We start from the raw sequence: 11,615 nt of genomic DNA, 5'->3' as shown, positions 1-11,615 counted from the left end.
TATTAATTTGTAAAGTCGAGTTACTTATTATGCTTAATGAAGATGAACAAATAAAGTTCGAAAGATAGAATCATAATGGCTTGCCCTACTCTTCCCGGGGGTTTGTTTTATACTGTATTATCAATAGGCCTACCTGAAGATGAACAAATAATGTTGGAAATATATATCATAATGGTTTACCTTACTTTTTCGAGGTTTGTTTTATACAGTATTATTAAATACCTGAAGATGAACAAATAAAGTTTGAAATATATACATAATCGTAAGAGCTTGCTTCATTTTTTCAGGGTTTGTTTTATCCTATTATATCTTATTTATTAGTGGCCTTCCGGAACTATGTATTGTGATTGTATTATAATATAAAGTTGATCCGAGTTCATAGACACTTTATTTAGTCTATTGTTGTTAGTTATTGACTTAGAAAATGAATAAAAATACCTTGGGGAGAAATGGGGTTAGGGGTTGAATTGAGTTGAATAAACCTTTGTTATCTCTACAAAAACAGATAATTGTTTGCTGCTACAGGAAGCTGGGCAGAAAGCAAAGGTAGAAACCGTTAAACATGAACCTTTTGTTGTGGTCCTGGTGTAAAGTTATGAAAAGTAATATCGAAAGCAAATACTAGTACAGTAACTCAATTTTGGAGCAAACCATTCATAGTAGAGGTAGGAGGAATAACTATGTTGACTGATTTTTGTTTATTGTTTTGAAACACCATATTATTCCTACTCATGACAGTATTTACCGATGTAAATTTCATATTGATAACCGTTTTTTACATTACATTAAATTATAATAAAAACATTATTAGGTCTATAATATCGTATCCGGATATTCACCCCCTGGACATTTACCCCCCGGAAAACTACCCCCCGGACAACCACCACCTGGACAACTACCCCCTTAGGACAACTACCCCTTTAGGACAACTACCCCCCGGACAAATACCCCCCGGACAACTACCCCCTTAGGACAACTACCCCCTTAGGACAACAACCCCCTTAGGACAACTACCCCCCGGACAATTACCCCCTAGGAACAACCTGACTCTGCAACAGTGTAGTTGACCGGGGGTAGTTATCCTAAGGGGGTAGTTGTCCTAAGGGGGTAGTTGTCTTAAGGGGGTAGTTGTCCTAAGGGGGTAGTTGTCCTAAGGGGGTAGTTGTCCTAAGGGGGTAGTTGTCCTAAGGGGGTAGTTGTCCTAAGGGGGTGGTTGTCCGGGGAGTAGTTGTCCGGGGGGTAGTTGTCCTAAGCGGGTAGTTGTCCGGGTGGTAAACATCCGGGGGGTAACTGTCTAGGGGGTAGGTGTCCTAGAACCCTATAATATAATTATATCACAGAAAGAAAAATCAAACAACACATTTTAAACAACCTTTTATAGTATTTTATTTGTTAAATAGCAGTGAAACTAATAAAATATTAAAATGGTAACGTTATAAAATTATTAATTATAATTAATAATAATTAATTACCGTAAAAACTAAAATAGTTAAATGGTAACGTTATAAAACTTACACAAACAAATGTTTTATCATCTTTAATCAAATTCCAAATCATATTGTATAGTAGGCATATTGTACAATTTAGTACAAATTTTCATAAATATGTCAATCTACGCTGCGGGTATTGTGGGTCTCTATTCAGCCGGATTGTGTGGTGGAGGTGATATGTATTTACAAAGTCATAATTAATTACCGTAAAAACTAAAATAGTTAAATGGTAACGTTATAAAACTTACACAAACAAATGTTTTATCATCTTTAATCAAATTCCAAATCATATTGTATAGTAGGCATATTGTACAATTTAGTACAAATTTTCATAAATATGTCAATCTACGCTGCGGGTATTGTGGGTCTCTATTCAGCCGGATTGTGTGGTGGAGGTGATATGTATTTACAAGGTCATGGTTACAAACAAAAATAAATTAAACCCCATGTCTTTTAAAATCTATTTTGTTATAATAATATTATACAACTTTAGACTAATTTACTAATTAAATGTTTTTCTCAATCAATTCTGAAATTATGTCATTGTATACAGACTATTGTAGTCAATATCTTAAACTAAATGTTACGTCATCTATTTGTTGTGATGACACGTCACGACCAGGCTGCTTGTCAAAACAAGCAGTCAGTTGATAAAGATGGATATCAAAACGTTCGAGTAATATAAGTACTCCATTTTATATTATAGCTTGTTCAAACAAGAAACTATCATCCATAACTAAAATTCTATGATAATAATACACTTCTATTTATAGGCCTACTAGTCAAATACAAACCAAACGATAAAACAACTGTTGTAATTTACAAACAAACATTATTATCAATGTATTATGATCAAAATACTGCTGTACTGATTGTATTATATTAACCATTATCAAAGCATGACAAATGTACTGATAATAATTTTATTAATTATAATAAGAATAACCATATTTGCTTGTGATAAGTAACAATGTTAAATACAATTATTTTTCAGCAAGAAAAAGAGAACTTACTTAATCATCAACGTTTTGAATACACCTCTACAGTATAACTAAAATATAGATAACGGGTAAATGATTATTAAAACATATTCAGTCTTATTTAGTATTCTGCCACTGATCGTTTTATTTCTATCAAATAATATACATATGAAAATACTAACATAAATGATAATTAATTAATAAGTAAAACTACAATTAAATATGTAATTTTAATATATTTATTTAAAAGTTTTGAAATGAGAGTTAAAACAAGAATAATTCTTCGACAGACAAAATAAATTAGAATCAATAGATCATGAATTATTTGTTAAAGTTATTTACAGACGTGGAAAGATAGAGATTGGTTTGTTGAACTTAAAGTACGAGACAAATTATGGTAAAAATGAGACACTATGATGTCTGTCACTGACTAAAATGCGTTTTTTCAATAAAGCTTGGTTTCTAGGACGCAATGCGGCAACGCAAGCCAGTTGGGCAATGACACGCGACAATTCGAATAACCTTCCGCCTGTGATTGGTTGAATTACATTCATGCACATACATTCTTGCGTTGTGACTTAGTAGAAACCAAGCATGACAGTCATATAAGCCATAGAGCATTTCGACCTGGTATCTCATTCATTTCAGCATTTCGTTGGGTGGTTTGTCTTCCTCCGTTTCCGTTCCAACGTTTTGGCACCACCAAGTATCCCGTTCTCCTTCAGATGTTTGATAAATTGTTGCAACTCATCTTCATTTAGGATACCACTTTCTTCAAGATCTAATATCACAGTCCACTCATTTCTACTTCCATTTAGTAGAGCAGAGAGCTTTGTTACATCACTTTCAGAAAGTGAATTACCGAACTGCATCAGCAATTGACGATACGACGAGAAAGATGTTACACGATGGTCTGCTTTATCATATATGTCTTGCAAGTGTTTGCTGACCCCCAAAACACCTTTAGTACCAGTGACATTAATCGTGTCGACAAGAATTTTTGTGTTGGTAGCAGAAAGATGGCCCTCGTTTTCCAGTTGTTTGAACAGATCCATTGTGCTTTTAGCTTCTCGTAGAGCGCTGACAGATGGTATTTTGTCTTTGTACAACACCCTCAACTGATCAGTATAATTTCTTTCATCAAACCAATTCGACAAAGGACTCAAAAATTTCAAAAAAAACTCTGCAAAAAGAACATTTTTATTCAATATTATGTATCTATAAACAGTATCCGTCTATCATTTAAGTTGCTAATTGGAAGGTTCATAATGTGTTGTGTGGTACCAGTTATTAAGGGCGAAGAATCAATGATTGGTCATTTCGGGCGGGTATTTGGAGTATATTGTATCCTAGAAAACGGTTGTATGAAATCCTTTATGTTTAGCTTAGTAAATTTAAAGAGGGGATATTTAACACGTATTTTATATTGGACTGATTAATTTAAGATTGCATAATTTGCTAGTTAATAAGTTATCATCATAGAGGAAAATCGAATTAGAAAATTTGAAAATAGTAAATAAATTCATATCTAATTAATCTGCACATTGTTACAGAATGAAAATGTTTATTTGTAAGTGTGATTGTAAAAACAAAATCAGTTTTAAATACAGCAGGAACAAAGACACTTTATGTTGTTGATACATTACATCAAATTCTAAATTCTTTTGGGCTAACAAATATTCTATAAAAATGAGTTTTATTTTGTATGTTTTACAGACAAAACTCCTCTTTTGACTCCATAATTAAAACCCCAGTAGTTTAGACTTTAAAAAAACCACAGCCATTGTTTAACAAGTGACTCAATACAAATTATTCAGGAACATTTAATTTGGTTTAAAAAAAACTATTGACAAAGTTGTGTGTATCCTAAAGATATTGATTAGTCCTAGAAAAATAAAGCATAGCCTACATACCTTCATGTGATCTACGGTTTTTTTCGAATAATTGTAAAAAGAGGAAAAATAATTTTACAAACCTGAGTATGTTCAGTACGTTTTACAATAAAAACAACCACCATCTCACCCTAATGTAGACTTTATATAAAACCAAATGAAGCCATTACTTATTATGACTCAAAAATTCGATCGGGTTGTTATAAAAATCAATTCTTATTGCTTCTATGTATATGAAAATAGCTCACATACCGATGTATTTTATATTGGACCGGTGATAAGCATAATATGGCAGTTTTTAGGTTATTATCATACAGAAAAAATCGAATTAGAAAATCTATAAAAAAACGTAAATAATTTAAAATCGAAACAGACAAATTCAGTTCTCAATTCTCATTGCTACTACAGTATTCCTAGGAATATACAATACCGATTATAGCAGCAGTCGCGAGGTGTAAGATTCAGCACAACACGGTTGTATGAAACTTTTTATTAATGTAAAGTATTTTATGTCAGACTGGTGAATTGAAGATTGCATATTTTGACAGTTATTAATTTATTATCATAGGGAAAAAATCGAATTAAAAAATATAAAAACGGTAAATTAATTAATCGGCACATTGGTACAGAAGAAAAATGGTTAATTACAGATGTGGTTGGGAACAGAACAAGAACACTTGATTTGATACATTATTTCACATTCTCAGTAACCCCAATTGAATTGTAGAAATCAAATGAGGCCATTACTTTACATGACTGATAACATCGGGAACATTTGGTTAGGTTTGTTATTAAAGAAATATATTAAATCACATTGCTACTAATCGTATATAATATATATTTTTATAAACAATTGTTTTCTGTCATTGAAATGACTACCCAACCATCCTAGCCACTCAGATATGTAACCAATCTTTATTTTTTTGGTTCTCTGCAAAGAAGGTTTAAATGTTTATACGTCAAACAGATTTTCTTATAATTCAAATGAACCAAAAGTATTCAGCCACTTTCAAAGAAACTATATAACAGTATAACTAGATAACAATATAATAGTTTATAATACTCTAAACAACATCGACATGTGCCCTCCCAGTGGCAACTTCTAACTTCATTGATATTGACTGATTTTACTGTGACAAATTTAGTCTAGTATACTTCCATGTAATTTTGATACTTCATCTAAGAAGGGTTAAAAATATTTTATAACAATGAGTTTTGTTTGGTAAATTTTAGAACAAACCCCACTCTTTTTACACCTTAATGAAAACCCTATAATAAACTTTTTATAAAAAAAAAAAATAAATACAGCCATTGCTTAACAAATGACTTTGATCATTCAGTAACATTCAATTATGTTGTTGTAAAAAAAAAACTATTGACAAAGTTATATAGCCTCACTCCCAGAAGCAACATCCATTCCACTGCTTGACTATTGCTAGAAAATAAAACAATAGCCTACATACCTTTAGCTTCTTCTATTATTTCTAAAAAGGAGAACAATAATTTTACAAAAATGTTCAGTAAGTTTTACATTAAAAATAATGACAATCTCGCCCCAATGTAGACTTTCTATAATACCAAATTAAGCCAAAACTTATCATGACTCAAAACATTCGATTAGGTTGTTATAAAAAAACTATTCACAATTCTCATTGTTACTATTCCTACAACATACCAAGTATCAGCAGCCGCAAGGTGTATTTAAAGCCAAACACGATTGTATGGAACGCTTTATTTTTTACAACTTGAGGAATTTAAAGAGGATACATTTCATATGTATGTAAATTATATTTTGCCAGTGATATGCATAATATGGCAGTTTTTAAGTTATCATCATACTGGAAAAACCGAATTAGAGAATCTAAAAAAAGGTAAATAAATTAAAATTGAAACAGACAAATTCATTGCTACTATTCCTATGAATATACAATAGCGATTATAGCAGCAGCCACAAGCTGTATTTGGAGTACGTTAGCACAACACGGTTGTATACATAGAACTTTTTATTAATGTAAAGTATATTATGTCAGACTGGTGAATTGAAGATTGCTTATTTTGGCAGTTATTAAGTTAATTATCATAGAGATAAAATAGAATTAAAAAATCTAAAAACGGTAAATTAATTAAACGGCACATTGGTACAGAAGAAAAATGGTTAATTACAGATGTGGTTGGGAACAGAACAAGAACACTTGATTTGATACATACTGTGACAAATTAGTCCAGTATACTTCATCTAAAAAGGGTGAAAAATAATTTATAAAAAAGAGTTTTGTTTGGTAAATTTTAGAACAAACCCCAATCTCTTTAAACCTTAATGAAAACCCTATTATAGACTTTTATAAAAAAATAAATACAGCCATTGCTTAACAAATGACTCTGATCATTCAGCAACATTCAATTACGTTGTTGTAAAACAAACTATTGACAAAGTTACATAGCCTCACTCCCAGAAGCAACATCCATTCCACTGCTTGACTATTGCTAGAAAATAAAATATTAGCCTACATACCTTGATTTTTTCTACGATGGTCTCTCATACTTTCTAAAAAGGTTTCTTCCCGTTTCCATCCATCTAAATCTCGCTCCCTCCATCCGTTTTTTTTATTTTATAAAATCCGAATGAAGCAATTACTTAATTGACATAGAACACTCAGGCACGGTCTACGGTTTTAAAAACTATTGAAAAAAATATATACCCTAAAAACCCACTAGCATCCCCCTCCCAACGGCAATCTTCCCCGACAGATATTGACATGGCTAGAAAAAAAACTTACTTTCCCATTTTGAGAAACCATTGAGCTGCTTTAGTGCATCTACTGTAAGAGCTAAAAATGAATTTAGTAAGTTTTACAGAAAAAATACTAAAATAAAATTCAGTGTAACAACACATAATACAGCTATTGCTTATACTGATCCATCGCATAGAACGGCACATTAATTAGGCAATTGTGAAAAAAAATATTGACCATGTGAAATCATCTTAAGATTCTCACTGCTAAAAATTCTAGAAACATTACAATATTTCACATACCATATGGCGCAAAGTCTTCGGATAATGTTTGTACCAGTGATGAAGTCGGTATTGGTGACGGTGTTTGATAAGGTGTTTCTGTAATTTTATATAAACATAACAATTTGAATACATAAAGTTATGAAATGGTCTTCCTGCTTGCATACGTGAATCAGAAATTTTTAGACGTCTTTTTAAGACTCATTAGTTTCCGTAATTTCATTAATAATAATAAGTATTTTTTCTGGAAATTATTTTAGTTTTATTTAAGGATTGTGTATACTTCAACATTTTAACCTAATTATTTTTATTGTAAGCTTTAATTCTTGTAATTTGAAGATTGAACATGTTATGTATTTGATGCATGTACGGCGCTCTGATCTTTCGGGAAGGGCACCTTATAAGTACCATATTATTATTTAAGGACAGAGAAAACATGTTTAATAAATTGATGTTATGTAGGCATATTACTATTATACCTAACAATTTTTTCCTCAAAAATATTTAGTCAAGATCGATAAAATATAGAATCTATTTGACTCTCGAAATAGACTTAATGTAAGTGTCATATCATCATTAAACACAAGGTAATAACTTGTCGTATTTTCATCTCTGATTCCCAATCAATCCACAACTCTCGGGAGTTCAGAGATGTGGAATAAAAGGGGTAGGCTAATGATAGAATACTGAGGTGCAGCATCAAATAGTAAAAGTATTGTTTAAAAACATCAATATTTTATTTGTTCATTTTATTTCTACCCTGAGCAAAACTATCATTTTAGGGAGTATAGCGGCTAGTGCTAAGATGTATTTCAAGTTCCTGCTCTGTAGTCAGACTAACAATGGATATAGCAGGCCTATGTGGTAAACATACCTTTTAAACAACTTTGTGCCACATTATTTAGATGTTTTGCAAATGTTTCATAGTTTTCTTGTGAGTCCAAGATTCCTTCTTTCTCAATGTGATACACAACATCCCATATGTTGTCAAATCTAAATTTACTCAGTTGGTAGAAACTAATCACAGCATTTAAGTCGTCTTTTCCGACGTTAGTGAGCGCTTGAAATAGTGCTTTGCGATACGCTGTTAGTGTAGCACCTGAAGCGTCAGTGCTTTGAATAGTATTCTTGTACTTGTTTATACGATCTATCGCTGATGCCTGGTTAGTTACTTCAGCAATGTCCAGTAGCAGAGTCACATTATTTTCAGAAATATATCCATGACTAGTAAGTTTATTAAATAAGTCAAAAGCTGATTTTCCTTCCTCACCATCTAGCTCTCCAATAGGTAGAATACCAAATAGAAGCATTCTCAGCAGTTTGACCGTTTCACCATTATAGACTTTGCTAAGTTCCTTTAGAAACGTTTGGAAATTGATATCCATTTTTATTCTGTAAATAAAATAATACTTTTAGACTTTTAACAAAAAAAAATTTGGCTAAATTGCTGTATGAGTTTTCAATTCAAAGTAATTCATTTTTTAAAAATCATAAAAATATCCTTTTGAAAATGAGCCCGACTCGTGTATATGTTTGACGTGGACTAGACAGCGGAACACTGAAATATTTTACATATGGGTTTGATATAGGAAGCCCACATAATCTTGCCCAGATCTTGCCAAATGCCATATATGCATAGACATTTGGTATATGGGGCCCATGAATGAGGACAAACTTTTATGTATCTGCCCAGATATTTGCATATGGGCCCCATGGAGTTGTTTTGATGTGGGCAAGATCATGTATGTGGCAATATTTTTAGCATATATGGGTCCCATGTAGGTTATAAATAGACATGCACATATGAATATGCCCTGTTATTTGGCATATGGATCCCATGGAAGTTTAGTGTGAGGGGCCCATATGTACCTGCCCATATATTTGGTATATGGGCCCCATAGAGGCTTGATGTAGAAAACCCCATAATGTATCTGCCCAGATATTTGGCATATGGGCTTCATAAAGATTTAATATGGGCAACCCCATATGTACCTGCCCAGAAATTTAGCATATGGGCCTCATGTAGGTTTTAAGTAGACAGGCCCATATGTATCCGCCAAGATATTTGGCATATGGGCCCCATGTAGGTTTTAAGTAGACAGGCCCATATGTATCCGCCCAGATATTTGGCATATAGGTGTCTCATGGAGATTTGATGTGGCCAAGCCTATTTGTATCTGCCCATATTTTTTTCGTATGGGCCCATGTACTTTATAAGTGGGCAAGCCTATATGATGCTCCCCAGATATTTGGCATAATGGGCCCCATGGAGGTTTAATATGGGCGACTCCATTGTACCTGCCCAGATATTTAGAGTATGGGTCCCATGTAGGTTTTATGTGGGCAAACCCATGAAATTGCCCAGATGGTATTCATATGGGTTTAATGTGGGCTGGCCCATGGTTTTCCCCACATGGGTCCCATAGAAATAACATGTAAAAAGCCCATATGGTTATGCCCAGATACGTGAGACATGGGTCGTCCCATATGGGCTTGCTACCTGGGAAAGTTTGCTGAGATAAATAAAAGCCGTTAATTGTGCTTCCGCTTCGGGACGGAGACGAAAAAGACGATAATTTATACAAATTAATCTGCGCCTGCGTATAATACATAAGTCAAAAACCGTGTCTTTTATTATTATATTATATTGGAATTGTTAGTTGATTTAACGTTCGGTCTTCGTCTACCGTCACGAAACACTGCTACTTTCGTTCCTTAGGATTTACCTGACCGCAATGCTTTAGATTTTGTTGTTGATTCATGGAGGTATAATAAAAATAGATGATTGTTAATTTGATTTCAACTTAGTTACATGAAATTTGTTTCGTATTTTTTTGTACTATTTCATTAATTTTCACACAGATGTCACAATACTTATAAAGCCTAAAGTAGGTTTAATATATTATATAAGTAAAAGTACATAATTCAGGCATACTCACGATAGGCGTCGATTTAAACCCAGACTAGTATACCTAGTAACATACAGTATACCTTTTGTCAAGATGGCGTATTCAAGGTTTATTCTACTCAGTAGCGTCAAAATCGTCAGTAAATTCATTATACAACAATACAATAAATGATGCATACTTTATGAGCAATAACGTCATCCTAAATATAGTTCTGGTATTTCCATCTATTCTTTTTTTAATTTCCAATCATTTGGCAACATCGACATTTTGTTTGAATTAAAGGATCTGAAACAGGTGAACGTTTGGTGGCATGGTTGTAAAATTAAATTTTCTTTCGTCTTTACCAAAAATAAACAATAAACATGGTATTAACATAAACAAAAATATAACAGGGTGGTGTTATGTCTCCTCTGTTATATAATGTTTACATTGACAATTTAAACAGTATGCTTAGTGATTGTAATTTTGGTTGTGAGCTCAATAATACAAAGTTCAACAACTTAAGTTATGCAGACGACATGGTGTTACTTGCGCCCTCTTTAGATGCCCTCCAAAAGATGGTCAACATATGTGGGGATTTTGCTAATTACTTTGATGTATTATATAATTCAAAAAAATCAATTTGCATGTGCTTTTGCCCTAGGAAAAGAAAACTGAATGGTAATTATGTTACTGTTCTATGTGGTAAAGAACTAAATTACGTTCAATCCACTACCTACCTTGGTTGTGTTATTAGTAATGATACTAGGGACGAACTGGATATTAAAAGGCAATATCGATCATTATGTATTAGAGGTAACTCTCTTTGTAGAAAATTTAGTAAATGCTCAACGGATGTTAAGATTACTTTGTTTAAGTCATACTGTATTAGTATGTATTGTGCGGCCTTATGGTGCGATTTTAATGTAAAAACTATGAAGTCATTACAGGTCTGTTATAATAACGCATTTAGAAAGATTTTAAAACGCTCAAGGAGCTGTAGTGCTAGTGCAATGTTTGTTGATAACCATGTTCCCTCCTTCTATGAGTACATTCGGAAATCAATTTTTTGTTTCAAAACAAAAATTGAAAAAAGCTGTAATACTGTTTTAATAATGTTTTTTCTCGAATTCTAAAAGATTCAAAGTTGCATAGAAAATGGATTGAACTTCTGTATACATAATTTCATGTATACTTGTACGTATGTTAATTTGTATCAGTATAGCCATAATAATGTTTTTGGTTTTTTTTCACTCCTAGTTGAAAACCGACGGTTTTCCGACGGCATTATTATGTGCGACATGTGGTATAGATTTTTTTATTTGTTATGATGGAATTTGTTCTGAAATAAA

General features: G+C 32.5%; 1 protein-coding gene across 1 annotated transcript; it reads right to left on the bottom strand.

The window, feature by feature from the left end:
* Window positions 1-1,377: 1,377 nt before the first annotated feature.
* Window positions 1,378-10,377, bottom strand: LOC144836061 (uncharacterized). Its single transcript, XM_078691239.1, has 5 exons — window positions 10,315-10,377; window positions 8,250-8,767; window positions 7,397-7,474; window positions 7,140-7,190; window positions 1,378-3,653 (listed from the first exon to the last, which is right to left on the bottom strand). The coding sequence occupies exons 2-5, from the start codon at window positions 8,758-8,760 to the stop codon at window positions 3,115-3,117; spliced, it is 1,179 nt and encodes a 392-aa protein (XP_078547365.1). The 5' UTR covers window positions 8,761-8,767; window positions 10,315-10,377; the 3' UTR covers window positions 1,378-3,114.
* Between the last annotated feature and the right edge of the window lie 1,238 nt (window positions 10,378-11,615).

Source organism: Antedon bifida, chromosome 2, assembly GCF_963402885.1.
Source record: "Antedon bifida chromosome 2, ecAntBifi1.1, whole genome shotgun sequence".
Taxonomy (NCBI): Eukaryota; Metazoa; Echinodermata; class Crinoidea; order Comatulida; family Antedonidae; genus Antedon; species Antedon bifida.
The sequence above is the reverse complement of the archived record's forward strand: the minus strand, read 5'-3'. Positions and strand labels throughout refer to the sequence as shown.